Source organism: Pholcus phalangioides, unplaced genomic scaffold, assembly GCF_987345545.1.
Source record: "Pholcus phalangioides strain wild (caught in Gottingen) unplaced genomic scaffold, Ppha-v1.0 ptg000017l_1, whole genome shotgun sequence".
Classification (NCBI taxonomy): domain Eukaryota; kingdom Metazoa; phylum Arthropoda; class Arachnida; order Araneae; family Pholcidae; genus Pholcus; species Pholcus phalangioides.
Window position 1 is genome coordinate 33,340,533 of NW_028301610.1, and position 26,243 is coordinate 33,366,775.

A 26,243-nucleotide genomic window follows, 5' to 3' on the forward strand; every position below is an offset into this window, starting at 1 on the left:
CTTATTCTTCAACAACCCCTCGTGTATATCAATACAGTACAGTGTACAAAGTAGTAACTCCACTTTTTCAAGGCCGTGTGATGATGATACTTGGTAAAAAGAGGAAAAAAAGGGAGAAAGTTGGGAAGCTTTTTCTCTACTTTCTTTTTCTTAGAACTAGGAAAAAAGCCATCCCGCAGGACACATGAACAAAATTTTTAGTCCTTTTCCGAAATTGCGGGTATTTGCACGTCAATGGCATCTCAGTCATAGATGTATTACTCTGAGGAAAACACGATTACAGGAAGTGTACTACCTGGGACAGCCGGAATAGTATATTATGTTTCTGAAGTTGGTTAAAAATTGTTAGTTATTTCAACATCCTATGACATTAGTTGATTACATTGAGCACCAGCGCTCAAGGTTTCACGTAATACGAGATAACAGAGAAATCGATGACATCACTCGATGGATTTGCATATGTAGACGTGGCTTGCAATTATCAGAAAACTTTAATTTTTCATGGATGTCAACAGGCTCAACAAGATGGAGGAAGTTTATCAGGCTTCTCCTATTGTATACATGGCTATGGCAATTTGAGAGCGTGGAATTATTGTGATGACGGAATGGAAGCCTGCGGGTATCTCCACTCATGAGACAAGATATTTAAAAACAGTGAATACATATAATATGTATAACACAATATATATAAACACAAATCCCATGACTCAACCGGGTCTTCTCCGACAAACCAGTCACGGCCCAGGCTCTGTCCCTCCAGGGATATAAGCCTTTTACCCTTGCGGGTTGGGTCGCGCTGGGGAGGAGTCTTCTCCCAGGGGACCACTTTGTGTTAAGGTTAATGAAACACTAGCCTTTAGTGGTGATATGTTACACCATATGTGTTCTGGCTCAGGAGAAATTTAGCCCTCTGTACGTAATACATCACTGAAATCTGCTTTCATCAAAGTAATTTTAGTAGATTTTGGCTGCAATTTGATTTTTCATTTCACCAATCTCTCAGCAATTGAAGCTCGCCATTAAATACAGATATCCTATAGATGTTGATGATCCTGTAATGCCACCTTGTATGATTTTTTTCTGCAAAATAAAATTGTCACCAAAATCTGTAATCTCCAATTCCGAATTTCCATCTAATATCTACTTCGACAAACGTTGATTTTAGTGATGTATTGCGCACAAAGGGCAAAATTTCTCCCAAATCAGAGCACTGATATGGTTTATTGTAGGCTTTTGAAAGCTTGTACAATGGACAAGTTTTTGGTAAATTTGATTGATTCTAGCCAGAAGGCTATTTGTGTAATTGACGTAGAAAAATATTGGCAACAGTTTGATTTTAAACTTTGCTAATCTTTCATCGCTTGTAGCTCGCCATTAAATCCAGATATTTTGATGAAAATGATGTCATATATTTGGAAAGAACAGAAAAAATCGCTTAGTTTGCATGTAGGTCACTTAGAAACTCTACAAATGCAGGTTGTTTAGACTTGTCGTATATTTTTTCTATAATCAATTATGCACCATAACTCAAACAGTTTGAGATAAGACAGGGTAGGTGGGGTGTTACATGATCCATTTGGGCTCATCTATCACCCCCTTTCATTTGGCAGAATAAGTCGGATTCACCCTATATACACACCAAGATACAAAATTTAATTTTTTATACTGTTTGCTATGAAAGAATTGTTGCCCTGTCTCTCCCCAGCTTGACCAAAAAAATTCCATGTTTTTAAAAGTAATATTCGCTGAAATATTCAAGTTCAAAAATCGCTGGAAATGATTGAAAGAATAACACATATAAAGGGATGAATTTGAGAAAACATGACGTAAAAATTTTGAATACCTCAAAGTTGTAATTTATTAAAACTTTTCTCTGAATTTTGAGATATCCCTTTAATTCAGTGAGCAACATCTCAACGAATATTGTACTTGGATACACAAATTTTTTTTTTCTTCTTCACGAGAGAAAGGGCAACAACTTTTTAATTGGAAATTAGAGGAAGGGAACCGTGTATACAAAAGTTTTTTTTTATCTTTGTACATATATGGGCCCTAGCAAAATAAATGACATCTAAAATGGGCAAAATATTTTGATTATTTTTCTAATTAAAAGTATGTTTCTATATGTAATCATTTACAAGCTACTTGAGGTGAAAAAGACTTAAGTTTTCATCCTGTATACAGACTTCTATCCACCTGATTTATCTATTGTACAGAATTTTATCAAAATGCTAGCAATTTTGTTAATTTTTATTGGGAATTATTTCTATACAACAAAGTATTTACATGTTTTCTTTTAAAATTCTCAGAGACTTATTTTGTTTTCACCGTCAGGATAACTTTTGGAGCTATGTTTTTCAAACTTATTTATCCTACTACCCCTTCTTTCTTGAGCAAACCCACATATCCTATATTACACTCTTGGCTTCTACTGCAAGGAGCATAATATAGGAGCTATGTTATTCCTCTGGGATGACTCCCTGATCCTCAGGGAGTGACATTGCCTTCAACTTTAAATGTGTGCACACACACCAGATGTGTGAGGTTTTGTTGTAGATAACAAGGGAAAATAATTCCTTGATTGCAATAACTAATTGAGTGAAAACAGCAAACTTTAATAACATTATAATAATGTAATCGGGTCTGTCCAGCCAAAATTTGGGTCTGTTTTCCGGACTCTTCACAAAATTCCTGATCTTAAAAACGAACCCTTTATGAAACTATGCATCTGAAAAATGGACCCTTCACAAAGTAAAAATTCATGAAACCATAATTTTGGCATTTCAATTTCTTTTGTGATAAATTAACTAGATTATTTTGCGTCCCACAGAATTAATTATTTTTCACAAAAATAGGCCCTTACAAAAAAGGTCTGGACAGACCCCTAGTAGTTCAGATGCTATTAACTATTTGTGCTTAAGATATTTTTTTTTTAGCATCAAGTAATCTGCCGTACAGTGAGACTGCCTCAAGGTGTCCTGGCCGGAATGGGACAAAGAGTAACCTCATTTATTTTTGGGGCCTTGCCATCACAACCAAATGAATCGGTATGTGACCTTTTGATGTTCATTTGATTTTATGAGATCTAAAACAAATATAATAAATCTGACATATCCTTGTCAAGTTCATATAAGATTGAAATCAAGGTTGGGTTTTAACATCTGACAAGCATAAAAAACATGTTTAAACCATCATAAACCTAAACAGATGCTTTTGGATAGTATGTTGAACACAATAGGTTCATAGCATGAGTAACTTAATTTTTTACGTATTATGTTTTATTTTTAAACACTAATTTGTTAAAATAATTGAAACAAATCGTTAATTTCACTTGTTTTTTTTAAATCATTGATTCCCAACGTGGGCGTTAACGCCCCCTGGGGGGTGATGGAATGTTCCGGGGGGGGGGCAGTAGATGTTACGGGTATAACATAGGATCCTATGGATTAGATTTCGTTGGGGGGCGATGGGAGAAAAAATTTTCTGAAGAAGGGGGCGATGGGACCAAAAAAGTTGGGAAACTATGATTTAAATCAAAAGATTAAATTTTTTTTTCTTTATATAACTCCAATGATATTGAAGTGAAAGTAACCTGGTATGGTATACATGTTACTGATATGTGGTAAAGTTCGTAATTAAAAGAAGTATAGATCTTTCGTTTAAATATAGACATATGTAATCCTTAGATACAGTGCAGAAAGAAAATTGCTCTATTTTTTTTAGATTTTGTGCATGGGAAAAAGTTGCAGAAAAATATAGGGAGTTGAACTTTATGGCACTTAGCTTAACTGCACTAAGTATTTTGATGCATTACAATGTGGCACTAGGATTCCCCTGATTAAAAAACAGGAATTATTTTTGTATAAAGCCTTGAATTCTATGCCCTAATTGCTGATTCAAAATAATAGATGTTGCACCAACATAAATACAGGGCTTGACACAGTTCACTTTTTCCACTAAAAGTCATTTTTTTAAAAAACCGGTCACTTTTATTACGTATTTTCATGTCCAGGTGACTTTTTTCACTTTTTTTAGCAAAAAAAAAAACAAACTTTACCTCAGTCTCTCCCGCTTTTCTGCTGTGGGTGTTTCTTTCTTTAAGGAGGAACTTCACCGGTTCAAGTTTGCTAATTTTCTCCCTCCCTTCATTGAACTACTATCATTAGCTTCCTTCATGTGAGCATACCATGTGACATCAGCATAACTTGATTTCAAGGCGCTTGGAATAGAAGCTCCTTGGTTAACGAGTCGTCACTTTATGGAAAGCTGGTCGGAACCAAACTGGCATGAAAGGCGTACAACAAAGAATTTCCCCCCTCTACTACCTTTCTTTATTTCCCCACGTGCCCACTCGTTCTTTCATTTTCATCATATTTAAAAATTCATCTTTTATTTTATTTTCAAAAGTTTTAGTCCTAAGGGTTGAATTCCTTTCTTGAACCATCGCTCAAGTTACATTTGCTGTTTGTTCTGTCGTTACTTTTGTTGATTTTTTTTAAATGTTATTTAAAATGACGATTTAAGAGGGCCCATGTAGAAACTAACTTGCGTGCAGTGGGAGAATACTCTTGTATATATAGCTGGCCAAGGTTAAAGAAGCGCACAGGTATTTTGAATTTACTTACAATAAAATTTTTTTTTTTTTTTTAAATATCATCTGATTGAAAATAATGATCTATCTAGAAATAAAATGTGCGCTATATATTTTCTAACTAGATTGAAATCTCAGCAAGAAACCGTAGCCCCAAACATGATCAAAAGGAGAACTATTTATGAAAGATCACAGAATCCTGCAATTTGACATTTAGTTTAACACAGTGGTTTTCAAATCAGATGAAAATTGGTCATCAGGCTGAGAAAAATTCAGTTGACAGGTATTCAAGCCGTAAATAGAGACAGATTTAACGATGGGCTCACCGAACTCCCTTGGCCCCCTTTTTTCCTAATTTAAGGGGTTTAATATATTTTTTTATGTCCGGGGCTGTCAACTGACTTTTATCCGCTTCTGACCATAACTTAATGTAGAGCATCTTCACGATGCTGATTGTTGACTTAATATTGACATCTTACGTGTCATTCTTAGTGTTGTTTTAAAAATCCCCCTTTTGGACCTCGGATGTTATTAAAATGTTTGTCTCGCAGTAGTCATTGCTGTGGCCGCAATGGGAGAGGACAGGGGTCTCATTCCGCTGGCGCTAAATGAGGAAGGGTGGCAAGTTCACTTTTTTTTGTTGAAAAAAAATGGATACTGGCCCCCGGGGGATAGTAAATTTTCATTCATACGTGCGGCCCGGGTTGCTACATATCGTGATCTGATCCAAAACCGGCATGGGGGGGGGGGCAGTGCTCCGGACAGCACTTTTGATAGAATGGTATATCTTTAAGAAAAGGCAATAAAAATTGCTTTGCAAAATTATCAAATTTCACAGTCAAGGGACAGTAAAATTGCGTTTCCCCTCCAGAAAAAAAACCGTATTATGGCCTTGGTAAATCAGGTGTTCCGGGTGGGGGTGAATTTACTGTTTTTGTTCATGCGAAATTACAGAAGGAGTCGGTGCTAATGTGGTGACTTTTTGTGGGCTAAAATATGTAACCCTGACAGCAGCATCCATAAACTCTGTATCAACCATATTTATAAACCCCATGTCATTGATTCAATTTTTGTGTTCATTTTATCCTAATTTTTCGTGTTTCCCACCATATTTCTATTGATTTTTACACATTGTTGCATGTTAGGTTGATTTATATTATACACTAGCTATAATACCCGGCGTTTTCTTCAATGAAGCTTTTTGGATCACGTGCTATCTCTCTCTTTCTTTGAGGGACATGCAAACCGTGTCTAAGTTAACCAATATGGCGACTTCCTGCGCGACTCATGAAATAAACAAATCTAGATTTAAGGAAACGTAGAAATGAATATATATATTTTTTCCTTTTTTAAGGGCGCTAGGTATTTCGATTCCCCCTCCCCCTGACCTTCAAGTTATCTATTTCTGCCTGTTTCAGCTTCCAAAAATGCTTAGTTGAAGCTGTGGAATTTTTTAAATGTACTCTACGGGCCCATAATTAATTTTAAAATATCCCAACCCACATGAATTTATGCAATTTAATATTACAAGACAATACGGAGACATTAATTTTCATGCTTGAGAAGACGTAAATAAAAAGTTGAAATCAATGTTATTGCCTAGATATCCAACTCGAAAGTAGGTCCGGCTGATTACTTCATGTTTAATCTCTTGGGCTTCGTATATCTCTAAGCGAACTCAATATTTCAAAAATCGAGTATTTAATACAATTTTTAAAATTATTGATGTGACAGGAAACCCCCCCACCAAATTTTCATATTTCTACATTAAAATCGGCAATTTCAACACTGATTTCTATGAGGATCACCCTTTCCCTGACCCTCAAAGCGATGCTGATGATGATAACGACGGCATTCAAAAAATCTCATTACTGGGAGTATTGAAAATGTGGCCAACCATTATAAAGGCATAAATATTATACATGTACTGACAGGGTTAAGGAAATGACAAACCATTGTAACGGCATATACACGTCTGAAACGCATTGCTAAGGAACCATGGTAACCAAAGTAAACATTCGGAAAGTGATTGTTGAGGCCGAGAAACCATTGTTGCCCGACCGTTTTTTGCCCATTTGGGGCATTTGCCCTGCTCTGACAAACTTTTAAAGTAGCCTATCGTTCAAGTCGGGTCCCATTTGGTATATATGCAAAATTTGGCGACGATCGATCTAAAATTGTAGATTTGTATAGAGAACATACACACACACACACACAGAGACAGACAGAAAATCAATTTTATATCTATAGATTGTATTTTTTTGTAATTTTATGTGTCCTTTGTCAGCCATCTTGAATTGACCACTGCGAAACTGTGATTCCTTGGCGCGAAAAAAATTTGCTGCTTTGGCGCTTACAAGGTTCATGGGAAATTTACTGGGGAAGGCCGCAGAGTCTTTTTCTGTTAAAAATTAGGGGGGAGTTGCCAAAATTATACTGGTTCTGGGTGATGATGTAATTATTATTTTTTTGCAGGCGTGTATGTTGCATGTGAAAAAAAAAATTATATATATTTATACATATTTCTCTCAAAAACCAAACAACAATTTCAAAACTGGTTTATTTTCTCCCTCACCCAAGGGCAGTATTATTTTGGTGCCCCCCTGTAATTTTTACCAGAAAAAGAGTAGACTCGCCACCCTTCCTAGTCCAGCCATAGGTGGAGATAGACTTGAAAGTCTTAAGGGTACGGCTCAATTATGATGAATGTCAATTCTTATATTGATATATATCATATATATACATCAGTAGGCTCTGCCAACGATGCTGGGGGAGGGTGGATTATTCAATTAATAATTTATTTAATTCAATAATTTAAGTAATTTTCTAATTTAAAATAATATTGTTAAAACTTAAATTTTGTAGTTTTTAATAATTGTATTAAATTTCTTAAAATTTCTAATAAATATTCTAAGTTTGATCCATGAAAAAAAGTCATCTCAAAGTATGTTGTATCAAACCAAGGTAATAAATGATCAAGAGTGAACTCAAAAAAAAAAAAAAAATACTTATGCGAAATTAGGAATTCACAGCAGAAAAACACTTTTGCTAAATTTAAATATGAAATTAGTCAATTTTGGTAAAAGAAGCAAGATCAAACGTTCAAAAATGCTTGAAACCGAAGAGAACGAAAGCACAACTTAAACTTGCATCAGTGGTAAAAACAAGAAATATGATTACTTTTGTAATGAGTTTTTCAAGTCTCTCCTGTGGCCATTTTTTTTAAATTCGTGACTACCAAATCTCCAAGCTTAATCTAAAAACACTTTGTTATAACTATTTTTGAAATCTGAAATGCCATTAGCTTATGTTAGCATTTATGTTAACATTTGTTGATTATTATAGAGAATGTAAAAATATAAATAGGCCTATCAAGTCCGAATTTTTTTTATATAAAAATTTTTAAAAAAATTTCAACTTTTCTAGAAAGTTTTATCTATTTTGTGCCTTGGGGGGGTGGGACCACAGCCCTATCTTCTGAGCTGAGATAAGTTTATTGAACTAAAAAGTAATACTGTGTATGCTATATACTGCATATATATAGGCCTATATAAAACCGCACATTTTATTTACTGCCAAAATATTGAAGTTCTACAAAACTGATGAGCTGCTACAAAAATCAAACTTTTATTTTCCACCCTTGCAGTCGTGTACTTTTTTGTCTACAAATGAAAGACTTCAGCAACTTGTAACAATCTGGACAAAAAATTTTCTTGCCCAGAATTGATTGCCATAAAGTATTAAGCTGTTCCTAATTTTGTGTTCAAAATTACACATTTGTATAGTGAAGCATTTCTCTGATTCTCTTTAACATCCAACCAAAACTAAGTATTTTTTAGAATTTTTAATTTCTAAATTAAGAAATTTTTTGATTTGCTCATTTTACTCCAGTGTTATCTAAGTTGCATATACAGGTTGTTCTGTTAATGGACCAACAAACTCGGAGGGTTGTTAGTAGGCATCAAGAAGAACAAAAATTGCAATGGAGCATGGTGTCCTCCTAGCATGGCTATTAAGTGTTGAATATATCTGTTTTGCTGATATTATATAGATACAATAAACTTTGTTTGACAAAATTAATGTATTTGTACTACTTTATCTTAAACATTTAATTCTAATCTCTGCATTTTCAAAAGATGGTTTAGCAGTGATAGTCTGGATTGAAACACTTTAAATCGGGAAACATTTTTTGTGAATTATGTTTGAACAGTTCATTAAAAGATTCTAATTTCATTGTTGAATGTACAGCCAATTCGGGATATAGAATCGGAGATGATTAAACAGTGAATGTAAGAATTATTTGCTGCTCTTGCTTCTCTCTTGATTGTGCTATAATGGCTCAGAGTTAAAAAAAAACACATCTGTCGGAACATATTATACAAACCTAGGTATATGAAAATTTGTACTAGTTGAAAAAGTTTGAGTATATTTTGTATACTGTCATTCATAGCATAAACATGAATGAAAAATCCACTAGAATGTGGATGGGACAAATTCTGGCATCGAACTTTGTGTTTCATTTTTTTTCCTCCTTTGAATGTGAAAACTTTTTCCTCTTTTGAAATTTTTCCTGCTTAAATTGATTTTAAGATGGGTTGTGGAAAGCAACATGGGGGAAAAGCATTGCAACTGTTATCTATAAGTGATGTAATGTAATTACTCTCTCATGCATAGTTGTTGATAAATTTGATAAGTTATTCAAAACTTTTCTGGTTAGCAGAATGGGTTCAAATTTGATTTAATTATTTCGCACTATGATGTAAAAAAGGGAAATTTTAAAGAGTTCCATTGAAATGCAAAGTTTAGTAAAAACTAAATTCAATTTCAATTCATTCAATTTGGTGATAATCAAAATTCATTGTCTTTAGTCTCTTTCTAAAAATATTTTGGTCTATTTGGTTGCTATTTTCACTAGTTTTGAGGCCATGATCTGTGCTGAGCTCTGTAAATATCATTGAGCTTTCAATTTTACTTTTCATATTAAAATTTCTGAGTTCGTTTTTTTACTTGAACCCATTAAATCTGTGAAAGAATAAAAATGTGTAAACTATCAAGCAACATCATGCAATTAAACACATCCATTAATTGTGCAAGAAACAATCTTTTTAATAGAATTTGTTTTTGTTAGTTGATACTGAATAGCCCTTTGGTTGTGCATCGAGTGAATTGAGATGTCTGCACTATATAGGTAATACTGAGTTGCCACCACTCATTCACTTTAATGGAGGGGTGCTCATGAATAAAAGCACTTTTCTCTATAAAAAAAAATGTTAATCCATGAAGTTGAATATGGCTCAATGACTTTTCATGCTATTTAAACAGATTTTTGGTGTTCATATTTTTTTCTTGTAGTTTGTTGGTAGTTTGTTTTCTATTCATTAATGTGTAATTAAATTTGAGCAATTAGGAGAAAGAAAACAGATGTCATGAAAATATGCATTCTTGATGATTAACAAGAATGTTTTAATTAACAAGCAGTCAGTTAATTTTAATGAAAATCTGATTTATTTTTTTTTTTATTTTTTTAAAAATCATGGGTTTTTTTCATACCCTGAAAAGCATATAGCAGAGGGTTTATATCAATACACATGAATAAAGAATTGAAGTTTTTGAAGATCGAGAATTTAGTCTTGAATTGAGGATTATCAGATAGTTACATAGTTTCCCTTCAACTTTTATGTTATACTCTATTCAAATTGTATATTTTACATGAAAAAATACACATATATTGTCCAAAATAATTCTGTAGAGAGCGGAAAATTATTTTACAATCATATCAAGTATTTATTCTTTATATAACAATGATTTTAACCATTATTATAAAATCATTGTGTATTTCCATTGGGAATTTTCACATTCGAAAGTAATATTTAAGTATTATATATATGACATGACAGTTTAAACTGCCAAAAACTGCCATGTGTCAAAAACTTGCCAACCCTGATTGAAATAGCTGTACCAAAATGTAGTAAAATTTTGGTAAATTATCAGAAATATGTGACTTATTTCTTTTCAGGAAAATCTTACTGTATAAGGAAAATCTTGATGTGTTTCATATGATCATCACACGCATGGGATAAATTTATATATAAAAAGTTTTCTGAGAACAAATATATTGTGAGGGAACGGTGGTCCCCCAACCCCTCAGAAGCATGTGAATTTTTGCTCTGAAAGTCATCTCTTTTTGGTATGCAGTCTTTCACACTTTGTATGAACAGCAGAGAGGGCAACGCGTGTCTTTGACTGCCAATGAACACAACAGTTTTGAAACAAACTATTTATTACAAAATTAAGCCATGCATTTATCAAGGAAACCTTTTCATGAACTGGAAATTTCAAACTATACTTATCAGTTATCGAAAGTCGATCAGTATCTTTTCTTTCTTGATGAAGACCAATCTTAAGCAGGGGCAGCTTGAGTGAGGGTGCAATGGATGTGGTGCAGCAGGTTGTAAGGGACGGCAGCTTACGATTTTTGTTAGTCACATGAATTTCTAAAATTCTGGAATATAATAAAAGTTCATGGGGCACTACACTCTAAGACTCTTTTGACAACAAAAATGTTGAGAAAACTTGAGAACAGACAACCTGGGGCCAATGATTATGAGGGGAAAAAAATGCTATCATTGGACACATATTGCCCTCCCCCATGCCTACCTGCCAAACACTATTGAGTAAAAAAAAATGATTCAACTAAGTAGCGGAAACAGTTCTCTTGTTGATGGCGGTGGAATGGGGGGTAACTTTGCTTGCCTTTAGAAGGGCTATGGTATCACTATTCATTTTACTGTACTTTTTCTTGACCTCCTTGAAGGATTTTGTGTGTTAACTCAAAATTCCCCTATCCTTTTGAGTGTACACAGATGTTTTTTTTGGGCAGGGGGAGGGAGGCATGAGAAATTCTGCAAACCTTTCAGCCATAAACACCAATGTATAAACACATCAATGTGATTGTCACTCCTTCAGACAACATCATCACAGTGGAACATTTTTATGGTGTCCAGGTAGATGTCTGGCAAAGTAAGAAACGTCCACACACAGTTATTTTTTATCCAAGCCATCATTGAGTATTCCAAAAAAAAAATTCAGTTAGCACAAATCATCTCATCCATTACTTGCTCAGGGTGAGAAATTGAGTGGAATATGAAAACCGGGAAATTCCAGTGATTTTATAGCAAATTTTTTTTATTCCTCTGATCTGCTATATGTACCAATTTTTCAAAAGTGGCTTCTCCCCAAAATCTTTGAGAAACGAAGATGTACATAAATTTTTATTTTAATCTTAACAAATTTTCAGTTGAAAAAAAAGTAAACAAAAGTTTGTCTGAAAAAAAAGTAAGGCAAAAAATAGGTTTAGGTAAAATGTCATAAATACATTTTTTTCTTTGCCTATTTTCAAACTTTTTTTGTAAAAATTCCTTTTGAATTTTTCATGCAAAAAACGTCTATTTCAACAGAGTTTTATGCTTATCTGTGAATTTTAGTGGCCATATTCTGTAGAATTTGCATATTTTTAGCATTGGGAATTTCAAAAAAAATTTTCTTTGTACACTCTTTAAAATTTAGCACCAATTCTTATCAGAAAGCCTCCTCTCAGTATATTTAAGCACAAAAACTGTTAGTGCCCAAAATCAGAAAGCTTGATGTTATGAAACATGGAAGTGACAAAGACTTTCTTTCTCTGTTATATATAACTTTCAGATATCCTAGTAGTCAACAAACCATTTAACTCATATTGTAAAGTATTGTAAGAGTTCTAATTATAACAGATATAATTACACAATTGCAAATTATTTACTAATGCATGAACTTTGCTTAGCCAGATGGTGTCAAACATTAATGTTTTGAGAGAGATATAGATGGCTTTTTTTTTTAATGTTTTTGTTTCAGACAGTTGCTGCACCATGTATAAGAAAACTTGGAAATAATATTGGTAGTTTGTGTTTTTTGTTTTTCCACATGGGGGGGGGGGGGCTTTACATAACATAACTTTTTTTGTCTTGCTCATGCATTATACAGTACTGTAGATAGACCGTTGGGCTCTAGATTTGATGCCAACATTATTTTGATTTCTTTACACACCATGAATTTGCTGAAAAAAAATATAGCAACTTATTTAAGATGAGGCAAAAATTATTTCCGAACTCAGAGATCTAACATTTTGATAAAGATCAGATTGAATAAAAAGCTTATCACTTGAAAATTCTGTGAAATATGCGATTATTATGAGAATATTTTTTTCTAAATAATTCCACTTGAAAATGTTATAGTTCTAATACAATTATTATTCTTCCATGTCAGCTAGCATTAGTGTACATCTCAGATAGTTATGTATTTACCATTCAAATAAATTGCTACAGATTTAAACGATCAGAAATGTTTATTTTTGGCTTAATACTATCAATTCAACTAAAATAATGCAGTCATTACCAAGTATTATCGAGATAGTAGGCGGAGTAAGTACAACCTATTTTTTAGTCAGCTTCTGAACCCTTAATATCTTAGTTTTTATTTTTTTTTCATTAATTCTAAATACCTTTTTTGTGCCTATTTTAAGCATTTTTAGTGCCTTTTTGTCTGCCTATTTCGAACATTTTTAGTGCCCATTTTGACTATTTTTATTGCTTAAACTTCCAGGTTCTACTAATGATAAAAATGGCCACAACTAAAAAAAATCAGGGCAGGGAAGGGTTTGTTGCACCAGGTGCTGGATCAACAAGGGCGCCATGTTTACTTTTTATTCGTTCAACATTACAGGGGGGGGGGGGGTGTTACCAAAATGGATACTTGATCCAGACGACAAACTCAGTTTTTGTTTCTAGTCGCTGCCTTGGATAAAAATATCTTTCATATTTCTGATAAAAGAATTAACACCATAATGTCATAATATATCGATTTGAATATTCCAACATTTGCATTACACTCTTTGGTTTTATTACTCAGGTGGGTCTAGTGACCAGGGGCCAGACCACTTTGGTCAAATTAATCAAAATGTAATTCACTTTTAAGCTCAACAGCCAGCTCAAGGAGACTATTTTTGTCTGACTTGTTTAGTAGTCACTTTCCAGGTTTAAATTTTTGTTGCGCTGTTCCGAGAAAGTATCTACATGAAAACAAGTATATTACATAATAGTTTCCATTGAGAATATTTTGTATGAATTTTACGATTCACATTTTTAAAACTTTTATACGTTTGACTTGTAACAAAAACACGAGTTTTTGGTGATTTCGACCAGGGCCGAAACTGGAGCCTTTGTCAGCCAGGGCGAGCACGCATTTTGGAAACCTGTGAAATGTAGGAGCAGCAGTTTGAGGGTGAATTCAGAGTCTCTTTAGCCCAGCGCTTGAGGTACCAGATCTGCTTGCTTCCTTGTAATTGTGGCCCTGATTCTGACTATTAAATTTTTGGAAATTATTTAAAATATACTTTTTGATCATTGCACATCACGTTTGATCCAACCTACTAAAGTGATAATGAAATAAAGAAAACATTTCCTACTCGATCTCACACAATGCATAAAAAATTTCTCAAAATATTGCTAAGGCCAAATGGAATTAATATTGCTACGAGTGCCAAAGTATTTTTGTTAACAACTTGAGAAGTTGGCAATTATTTTTGCAGGGCCGCAAAAATTTCAAGCCTGGCCAACTTGGCATCCAAACATCGTAATCTGACCCTGAGAACCTTGGAATGGGTACTGTATTTTTGTGTTAATGAGACAATTATTTTTTAATAGTCAAACCTCTCTATCTCAAAACTGATGGGGCCGCAAAAAATTTCGAAATAGAGATTTTTGGAGAAATGGAGTGTTTTTTTAGTAAGAACAGAGAAACACATGGTAAAAATGGCGAAAAATTGGATTGATAAAAACAAAAAATACTACTATACTTTATTTCATACTAATGGCATTATTGGTTAAGTTTGAATTTAGTTAGCTTTAATGCAGATAAAGTTATCTCGCATAATTAAGAATGGCAAAATAATGCGGGACCAAAAAACGGGACAATACCTTCACAATGGGATATATGGTCAATCTATTTTGATTGGTAAACTATGGTGTGCAGAATTAGACGGTTAAAAAAATCGGGTTCTTAGGCAAAGCGCTTTCAGCCTCCTACCAGGGTTGTCTGTTGGTGCAGCAGGTGAGCTCGAGCCACCCGAAGACGAACACCTATAAGTCGAAATGGTGAAGGCAAGTGAACACAGCATGGAAATGAACATCAGAAGAGTTATATACAAAGCATCGATGATCGGCTCAGGACATGAACCAGAAAGTGGTACCTGGTTTGGAAATTGGTAGGATCATGCTCAAAGATTTAAAATTAGCAGAGGGTGTTAAAGAGGAAGTGGCATCTGACTATAGCCATCAGTATAATCACGTATGGAGTCTGTGATCAGTCCAATGGGCCGAGGAGTAAGCAGCACCTGACTCCGGAGATCAGCAGGACTATCCAAACAGGATTGGAATTGGCATTATGGTGCACATTTTGTGAAACAACAGTTTGCGTGACAAAGCAATTGAATACATGGGCCTATTCTAAGTTTGGTGGTTCTGATGCTACCCAATAGCATTCAATTGTCTTGTATATTTTTAGGGCATGTAGAGACATAAACAATATTTACAATGCTCACAGCAAAGAGCTGGAAATTGCTTCGTTTTTCAAAAACGATTACACTGGTATATTATATATATATTGAACAGTAAAAAATGTGTAAACAAATCCCTTTAAAAAAGAATGGACAGTGGAGTAAAACCATCAGGTTCACCTTGACTTATTTGCATCGAACCTTGTAATTTATACATATTATACACTGTGCTTTTGAAAGTATTCATGAAAGACGGTCATTCTTAAACAACTTGAGTGTATTTATAATTTGCTGTGCATCAAGGAAGAGAGTTTACACACTGGACTTTGAAAGATTCCTCGAAAAAAAAGAATAAAATATTGTGAAGAGAGAGAGGATAGAATTATCTGTGGTTGTTGGTACACTGTTTTGGAAAAAAATTGTTTTTGTAACCAAAAAGTCATTTCTGTCATTTTGCTTTGCATTTTTTTTTTTTTTTTTTTTTATTATGCTATGATTATATGCTGTGGGGGGGGGGATGCCAGTGTTTATTGGTATACATCCACAGATTTACAACTCAAACATGTTAAGCCTTAATTGCATTATATATATACATATATTTTTAAAGCTGATAATTTTTTTCATAGTTAATAACATATATATATAGGAAGATGGGAAAATCATTAAAAAAATATATTCTGGATTTTTAACTGTTTATACAGGGCATTAAAGAGGATGTACAGATCCTCAAAAGATCACATAAAATAAATGTATTTAAATAATATTACTTTTCAAATATGTAACTACTTTTTTCATGATCCAAACTAAAAAAAAATGGAGTAGCAAACGCCTCTGACTGTATTATGCTGCATACTGAGTGACACATTAATCCTTTGGCATCCATTTGATGGATCGATATTTTTCTGAAATTTGTGAATGTTATCCTAACCCTTTGTTATCTTAAATTATACATAATTTTATTTTTTTAATTTAGACCAAATTTTCTAAATGAACTTGTACCAAAAACTAAGTTCATAATTCATATATTTTTCATAGATTTAAAATAATAGACCATCAATTTCTCGATATTTGAGTATAGTCAAAATTTTATCATGCCTGAAATATAAAATTATTTTTTATTGTTGGGTTTATTCAGGGTCTGGAATTTTCTTGCATTTTTGGAAATTTTCGACAAAAAATAATATTGCACTTGATTCTAGTCTATTTTATATAATTCTATTAATATCAATCATTCAGCTGACTAGAATGTCAAATTTTGAGTAATGAATATTGATTCCTTTTCATCCTTTCCTCTTTAGTATCCATCTAATGAATTCTTATTTTCTTCAGTGTCCCAGTGAGGAACAAGGCCGTATTTATGTTTTTGCCACCTGTGGGCTATGCAAATTTTTCCACCCTCTCCTATTTCAGTCTAACTTCCCCCCCCCATCCACCCCTTCCATGCCATTACTGATAAACCATACACAAACAATAAACAGGTACTGTATATAGTTGAGCCTAAATTTTACTTTTTTTGTCCTGTAGTCGTATCCTATTCCGATCCATAATGATTGCCATTTAAGGGGTGGATTGCTCAACCTCCAGCCTGCATCTACAACATCGATGAAAAACACTGATAAATTTAATTTGAATGTATGGTGCATACATTCGAATATGAAACTATTAGCACCAATCAGTGGTGCTGAGATACTTCCTGTGTACTTCCTTTAGCAACAAAATGAATAATGCATTACATAATATCTATGCACATTATCTTTAACGGCACGTTCTAAAGTGTATTTTGAAATAATGAAATACTTTTTTAAAATTGTTTCGTGGACTGATCAAAATTCTAGATAGGGCCGCCAGGGGTTTGTGCACTCATGTGATTTAAATGCTTGCACTATTTGAATGTACAGAGTGTCCCACGATCGCCTGACAGTTTTGAAAATGGGAATAGCAAGAAAACGGTAACAGATATTAAAGTCATTCTTGCAGAATATACATGTGCGAAGTCAGGAATTTCAGCTACGTCATTCATGTTTCAAGGGATTGTATAGTTATTAAAAAAAATTAACTTTTTATATGGACAACCTGTGCAAAGCAACCAAAATAAAGTTGTTTCCCTGTCTCTTCTGATGCCAATGAAGAAATTTCCACGTTTCTAACTGCAATATTCGTAGATATATCTGAATTCAAAAATTGAAGTAAAGTTGGAAAAGAAACATCGTCCGTGAGTTTTTGCTTTTTTCCCTATGCTACTTTTATATTGAAAGTGACATAATAAAAAAATATATACCATAAAAAGATTATTTAGATAAAAATTATTATTGATAAAAAAAATTCTTTGAAAATTAATTTAGTATTTAAAAGGTTAGAATACACATTTTATAAATTTTCTCCTGTTATACCAAAATCAATTTTTGTGAAAACTTTTTACATGATATTAAAAAATGAGTCTTATTTAAAATCATTGACCGAAAATACACATGAAATTCCATGGTTTCCAAAACTTGGTATGTTCATCAGTTTCCAGACAGTTTTCTAAAATTTCCATTCTACAGGTCTGATTAATCAAATTTTTTGTATTAAACTGATAATAAATACAAATTAATATCGGATTTACTGAGTGGTAATTTTTTTATTATAATTAAAAACAAAATGAGCAATAATTAATATATATTTTATTGTGGTCTTTTGTTTCTATATTTCATTGTGTATATTTTTTTATTGCAGTACATGCAGTTTAATACAGTACTGCATTTCTTAAAATAATCCCCACATAAACATGTGTCAGTATAGGGTAAAAACCCATCAATATATATGACATTTTGTTTATGAACTTGACATAAGGCCCGCATCTGCCGCACATTTCTGATATTAAATACTTATTTTTAATTTCGGAAATACTAGCTAAATGCTCATTAATGCTTGTCAAATGCGTGCCAATTTTAAAAATTCTACTCGGTTGAATATCATGTGATTCAATAGGCCAATCTCTTGGAGAAATTCTGTTTTTTGAAATGAAAATGAACATACGTGTCGCATTTCTCTCAGTGTAAGCACCATCAGTCTCTAAAATCATATTTTTCAAAATGTAGACAATGTGATGCTCATTCCATGAAATAAGGGGATTCATATAACATAATTAAAATACTGTGTATATGTAAAAAGCACTATATCCATTTTCGACAATATTGAGATAGCACTATTAATTTGCTGTATTTTCGTTACACTATACACATAGGTATAGAACATCAAGTCCTATTTCAATAAATAACAGATAGTGTGTGTGTGTGTGGACTTTAAAAACACTTTGGCTTTCTTGTAAAATTTCCCTTTTGGCACATGGTGCCAATTATCTCTGATATACAGAAATAGTTCAAACTGCAAGTGTAAAATGTTAACTGTTCACTTGTGTTTGTTGCATGATAATTTGTTAATATAAAGATTGTAGAGAAAACACGATTTAGTTATTGTCGCTATATTAAGACAAGGATGTGAGTCAACTTCATGTGGTTTTGCAACCAAAATGAAAATAAAATACAAGAAATATTCCTTTTTTTAACCTTAATTTCTTAAACAATCACTAGCTCAAACTTTTTTCAATTTATCAATGTATCATTTAAAAAACTATGAGTCTTAAACGCCTTATTGAATACAAGTATTGTAGAGGATTCCAAATTACCCAAGATTGAATTGTGGCGAATGTTCATAAATTATCATTAAAGAAAAGTCACAAAATATAAAATGTATGAACTTATCAAAAATGGTAGCCTAGCCTGTGTTTATAACCAAATGTAGTTTTGTAATGCTGTATACAATTCATAAAAAAGTGGGTTATGCCAAACTCCACATTTGCCCCCCTTTTTTTTCAGGAAAACGTCACGAGGATAGCTGACCCCCTACCATGACCAGTCCTCATACCATTCTGTACTACGATTTGTTTATATTCCAATTAGGGACTGCAAACGGATGTTCTTGATTGACCAGCTTCATCCTATTTTAGTTCTCAAACAAGTTTAAAAAAATCATATTGTAATCAAATTCATCCATTCGATTTATAGCCACTACATTCATTTATAGCCGCAGTCAGTTCTCTGCCTTATAGGCTAACTACACACTATTTCTATCACCCAGATGGTCAACCATATCCACTCTCACACGACTCTAACCAAAGCGCCGAGCTGTGCCAAAAAAGCATCTTGGTTGCAAAAGATTCTTAAATGGCAGACGTTGTTAAAATCAGAATGCTCTCTCTTTTTATTTTCAAAGAGTCGAAATTGAGCTATTGAAATGTTCTTTGCAGTCAGCTGGGAAGGGTGCAGCAAACTCCAGTCAGGTAAAGAACTCCCTTTCTTTTTTTCTTCCTGATCACTGTACCAACACCCTCCATAGATAGCCCTCTAAAGAAGATATTTCCCCTTTTTAGGGGATGTGGGCTGAACTAATCTTTTTTCCAAATCCTCCAGTAATCTGAAATGAGTGCTGGAACTCACCTCTCGATTCACCCTCTCATCTGTACTTGTGACAATACTGTTTGGGAAGGCGGCACACTGTATATTGGAAGGTTAGACAATCATATATTTTTTTACTTCAACGGCAGTCTGTGTGAAAAAAAACACAAAAAATAAGCAATATGGTTTAATAATTATGTTATTTACAATAGAAATGACACATGGAATTTCCACACATTTATGAAACGTGAATTTTAAAGAAAAAAGTTTTTTTCTCCCTTCTTTCTATACTCCGAAATTCGCTGCCCTGGGCTATAGCCCCCCCCCCCCTCCTCCTGTAAATACACTACTGATGAGCAAAATACTGTACTTTTCCATTTTAGATGAAATGTAATGGTAGCGTTTCTTTTTTTAAAGGAAACCTCATATTTTTTCTTACAAAGAAATTACTCTGATTATAATTTAATTTTCTAATTAATTTGTAGTATAAGGTACCAACTCCCCTCAAAATATATAAATTGGAAAATGGGAAATTGAATTTTTACATAAATTGGAAAATGGGTTGCGTTATGCTTTTTATAAATAGAAAAGGTTTTTTTTTTTTTTTTTTTTCCCATCTGAGGTTTGCAGGTCTGATATTGCCAATTATGGTGTTGCAGACTATTAGCAGATCATATACACTGCTGGCCACCGTAAATGCAACACCCTGAAGGAAGCATGCAAATAATATGAAATTTACAACATGCATTAGCGGAGGTGAGATATGCAAATGATTAGAATTTCAGCACAGACGCACATCATGCGCGCCTGTGGCGCCACTTCAAAGCGCTATTTAAGGCTTGGAGATTTCGACGATTTGAAGTACGGCAATTGTGTTTTTCTTGTGGTTTTTTCAAAAAAACGATCAATTATGCCTCGTAGAAAACAGCGATCATCTTTTGATCAAGTATCCGAGTTCGACAGAGGAAGGATAGTGGCCTACCGAGATTGTGGATTATCTTTCAGGGAAATCGGTAGTCGTGTTGGACGAAACCAAACAACTGTAGTGCGGATATGCGATCGTTGGATGCAGGAGGGTACGACGGGCCGACGTGTTCGATTGCATCCACCTCAGTGCACCACTTCACGTGATGACAGGCGTATTGTGCGTATGGCAGTGACGGATCGCTCAGCCACATCACGAACCATAGCACAGCACATTCAGTCTGTACCGCATCATCCAGTGTCTGTGCGTACCATTCGACACCGTTTACAGCAGAGTGGTCTGTCCGCAAGACGTGCATTGCTTCGTCTACCCTTGACGCAGAACCACAGACGTCTCCGCCGCCAATGGTGCGATGAAAGAAGAATGTGGACAGCACAATGGAATGAAATTGTCTTTACTGATGAGTCACGCTTCTGTCTGCAACACCACGATGGTCGGATTCGAGTCTGGAGACACCGTGGAGAGAGGATGCTGAACAGCTGCGTTATGCACCGCCGTCCTGCACCGGGTATTATGGTATGGGGCGGTATTGGATATCACTCTCGCACTCCTCTAGTACGCATTGCCGGTACTTTAAAAAGCCAGCGCTACATCTCCGAGGTGTTGGAGCCAGTTGTCCTTCCTTACCTTCAGGGCTTGCCCACAGCCATATTTCAACAGGATAATGCGCGACCACACGTGGCACGCATTGTCCAAAGGTTCTTCGTCAATCGCCAGATTGAATTGCTTCCCTGGCCAGCTCGCTCTCCGGATCTTTCGCCGATAGAAAACATGTGGTCCATGGTTGCTCAACGATTGACCCAGATTACATCCCCAGCTGCCACACCAGATCAACTTTGGCAACGCGTGGAAGCTGCTTGGTCTGCTGTACCCCAAGAACACATCCAAAGTCTCTTTGAATCAATGCCGAGGCATGTGGCAGCGGTGATCTCCAACAATGGCGGCTACTCTGGCTACTGATTTTGGCAGGAACCACACTTCACAGAAGTCTATAAATTTAATCATTTGATGCTTGGTCAACATGTTATCTACAAAATAAATATTGTTGCGATATCTCTTGTCTTTCTTGGTGTTGCAATTTGGGTGGCCAGCAGTGTATATGTAAAAAGATTAGAAAGAATTCAAATAGGAAAAACTAGTAAAAGTACTTGATTATAAACAGGTTTAAAGATTTTTTATAAGTGTACTTTTATCACAAAAAATGAGTAACTTTGCCTGGTTTTAATTTATACAAAAATTGCCACGTTTTTAAGACAAATAAATTTAATTGGTCGAATGGTCGACGCATTTCGGCTCTTCAATGGAGAGCCGAAACGCGTCGACCATTCGACCAATTAAATTTATTTGTCTTAAAAACATGGCAATTTTTGTATAAAAGTGTACTTTTGTTAAATTAGTTAAATTCACATTAACCCACAAGGGGCATTGATGATATATGTAGTCTCCTTTTTAAAAGCCTCTTTTTGTAGAATTCACGAGCCCAGATATTTTGTCAAGTTGATTTCTCAACGGAAAACTCCTCCTATATCCCTTAGATTGCACCTGGTGAAAATCTGAAGCAAGCCTACTTCATTAAAAATGATGAAACATTTTAAAGGGGGTTTAGTGATTTATGCTGCACTGTGTGAAAGGTTAATAGCAATCAAAATAACATAGGTGTGCAGTAAAAAATTCAAAGGACATTGAAAATTATGGTTAATTCATGTGTTTGTTATAAGCAAGTCTGATTGGTTGCAATACTGTAGAGGTAATTAGTATATTTCTAGATAAAATATTTTCGGTTTTTAATATTTTGCTGTATGTACATTGATTTGTGAAATTTTTTTTTTTTACAGAAACAGATGAAAGTATTGGCTACTAAAGGTGCAAAATCTATTAACATATACGCATTGAATATCAATAGCTTACAGAAATGGAGATTGACAGAGTCAGGACCAGATCAGGTATAAAACTAGCATTGGCATATAGTAGTGCATTTTCATTATTACATACTCTGGAAAAAACCAAAGTAGCATGAGAAGCTCATATTAGGCAAGAGGCATCTTCAACCTGTGAGAAAAAGTAATTTTGAAATTTAAGATGAATTCAATCTACATTATACAAGTATTTTTTTTGCTGCTGATATGCTCAAGAAGAACCTCTTGAAAGATGGAGAGGCAAATTATTCAGCCACACTGTAATTTGCATTTCCTTTAAATTTCTCGTCTTTTGAACTTTGGTATTTCATGAACTGTGCTCACGAATTTCTGGAGCAAATTAAAAAAGTAGATATCTTTCGCACATGCTTACTTGAAAATTATTTTCTTTAAATGCTCATATTTCATGAAATATTGAATTATTTCAAGGTTTGGAATAATGCATACTTTTATGTTGACAAATTCTCTAAGTTTCGTGAAATTCAGTTGCAAACTCCTTGTTATAAGCAAAAATGAAAATGATAACTTTTAGAAGGAACATTGATATCTTCATGAAAATGCATGCAATTTTCACAGAAATGCATACAAACATTGGAAATAGGTTAAATATTTTGCAAATTAACAAATTCTCGGCTTTTTCTTGTGACTAAATTTTCATTGGATATTATGACTACAATCACAAGAACCAAAATTTCAGAATGATTTGTCCAGTATTTTTCTAGAAATTTGAGAAATGTCAACTTCAATGGTAAGACAGACTTGTGGCTTTATAGTGTACTATATCTACTATGTTGTATGCTCAAGCTTTATCATCTTATTTGCAGCTCGTATTTGAACAAGACTTGGAAAGACTTTTGATAGAAAAGTTTAATGAAGCATTTTGGGTAAGCTTTTTGTTGTGAATTTTTTGTCAAATTTTACTTTTTTTATTGATTGATACTGCACAGCTGCCAAATCATGGCTTGAAGAATATGCACCAAATTTTAGAATTATAATATTTTTCAGATTCTTTCTCATTTGGACTTCACCATTAGAGAATAACCAAGGGTGGCTTCTAATGTTCTATTCAAAGCATTGGGCATTGCTGGTTAACTGCTTAACAGTTCAGTACTAAAGTCCAGCAGTTTTCTTTTTTCTATTTCAGAAATTGAGAGAAATATTCTTAAATATGTCTGGAAAAGCCAATTGTCACTTGGCAAAAATTTGAATATTTATACAAAGAAATCTTGATTGCTTGAATATACACAGACCAATGAGGAACTGAGTTATCTGTATTCCAACTGCTTAAAAATTCTGATGTCAGGGGAAAGATAGATTTCAAATACAGTGTTTTTACAAATATTTATTAGTGAAAATGTTGAACTGTGTAAGATATAAAGAAAATAATAATGGTTATTAATATAGCATCAATCTACTTATCAAAATGCTACTGTGTTGTATCCGATATGTTTCGGTTGATCTGAAAGTTATTTGGATTTCTAAAAGGTTTAATAACTTTCTATCTTGTGTGTTTCCAATTCACATTTGAAGAGAATCTTGCACAAATAGTGCCCTTAAGTCCTTGAGAAGAAAAAGCGGAGAGGAGTCAAGGTTTTGTCTAGACTTTATGTGTAGGGTTTTTGTAATTTTGTTGGAAGAATAATCTCATTGATCACAAAAGAAATGGAACTCCTAATTTATGGTTTCATTAATTCGTATATTGTGGAGGGTCCTTTTTTCACATCCAGAATTTTGTGAATGGTCCGGAAAACTCACCCAAGTTTCCCTGGGAGTCCTGAAATCAGTGTTTGAAAGACTTGTATTTTACAGCTATGAACTTTTTTAAGAATACAATTTTCCAATTTATACGGTTTTTTTTTTATTTTAAAGCTTTAAACTTTAACCTTCACAAAAGCAGGAGTGCAAACTCTGTGCCATAGTGCACCAAAATTAATATCCTGCACCATCTTGTTTCAATAGTTTTTTATCATTCTACACCAGATACGTTCCTTGTATTTTTCTTTTTATATATAACTAGCAGGACTGGGCAAATAAAAAAAAATCTAGGTGCCAGAACAATTTTTTAGGCACTAAAAAAATTTTTACCTGAAGTAAAAGGTCTAAAATAATGCTTCTTTTGACTTTTTAAGGCATAGTGACCCTTTTTGATGTTGCCAGATATGCTGCTATAAATTCAACTTTTGACATGGAAGTTGGCAGTATAGAAAAAGTAAACATTGAAGCCAATCGGCGATCGATCCCGGAAACCAAAAAGTAAAACAATATAAAAATGACTTCTAGTCATTTTTATATTGTTTGCAGTCAAAAAGGACTATTTCCGTGGGGCCTAAATGGTAATGTTACAACTGGATTCTGCAGTAAAAATTACCATAATAGTGTTTTCTATATTTTTTTTGTTGTTTCAGATTGTCCTGCAGTGGCAGTTTCTGTTCTGTGACATATGTTGCAGATTTTGAGATTTCTGTATTTTCTGCTTTGGGGCCACGGCACGCTATGTGCTATAGCTAATACAGTATGTAGTAAGTAGCAGTAGGAGATGCAGGATTTTTTTAGGGATGGGGGTTCTTTTTCCCTTGTCCATAAAGACAACATTCAAATTAAAAGCAAAAAAATAAATTTTATTTTTCCTTGAAAATGGATAGTTTAATAAAATTAATAGCATTAGTGCTGAAATTAATGAAATTTTTGCTTCATAAATTAAGTTTGGAATCTCACACGTTTAGGAAAAAAACCTTTCATGCGCAAAAAATATTTTTTTCTAATTAATAAAACCAATGTTCCCAATTACGAACATTGGCCGTTAAAAGGTCAAGGGTCAAATGTACAGTTTCTCTTCATTTTGCTGCTGTCTGTAAACTGATAAAATCTTGGCTTATTAAAGTTCAATAGTTGTTACCTTGAATTTTATTCCATATTCCCTCAACTTGGTGCAATTTTATAAATCTCTGATCACGTAAAATTTCACCCTCTCAAAAAATGACATACAAGGAATCGACTCCTTCTAGATAAAAGTATTGTACTTATATAGCCGTATTTTGTACTGAAATGACACCAAAAGATGTATTTTTTTAAATAAAATAAAATAAAATTTTGAGAAAAATCTGTTTTACACTGCCAAAAAACTCTTTTTTTTTTTCAAAATAAGGCAGTCATCCCAATCCATGGTACAATCAAGATTTTAACTCTGCATTCACTTGTAAATGAGCAAAACCAAAGTGCAGTTCCAACGTTTAACAATAAATTTGCTAACACAGTTAACCAATGATCAGTAATCAGTTTATCTGTGAAACTAGAAAAGAGAAAGGAGGGGGAAGAAAAAGAAATTCCTTGAATTATATGTGTGCTTATACCTTTAATTCCTCACTGGGAGAATATATGCATTTTTTCAAATTAATCTTATACCTGAAACTATGACAAAAAGGAAGAAGACGTTAAGTTAAGGAGAAATTTTAACACTAAAATTATATTGAAGATTTTGGAATCAAGAAAAATTTTCAACTTGAGCAGGTGATTGACTTAACATGAATTAATTGTATTTATATCCACAAGTTTCAAGGTATGGCGATTTTTTTTTCAGCTTTCCTTAAACGTATTTCCACTGCCTTATCATGAGTTGCAAAAAGTTTAATTTTTTTATTATCTTCAGGTCTACATATGAAAAATCATTTTCCAACATGAATTTCATTGAATGTAAATTAAAGAGCCTAATAACTGATAACAGCTTAGA

At 33.7% G+C, this 26,243-nt stretch overlaps 1 protein-coding gene across 3 annotated transcripts in view; it reads left to right on the forward strand.

Moving 5' to 3' along the window:
• Positions 1-26,243, forward strand: part of LOC149072936 (nuclear pore complex protein Nup133-like) — a 335,975-nt gene that overhangs the window by 51,752 nt on the left and 257,980 nt on the right. For all 3 annotated transcript variants that reach the window (XM_089246206.1, XM_089246208.1, XM_089246207.1), the window contains exons 7-9: positions 2,937-3,047; positions 22,436-22,543; positions 23,341-23,400. In XM_089246206.1, the coding sequence (XP_089102332.1) occupies positions 2,937-3,047; positions 22,436-22,543; positions 23,341-23,400 (279 nt within the window). The remainder of the gene's footprint in view (positions 1-2,936; positions 3,048-22,435; positions 22,544-23,340; positions 23,401-26,243) is intronic.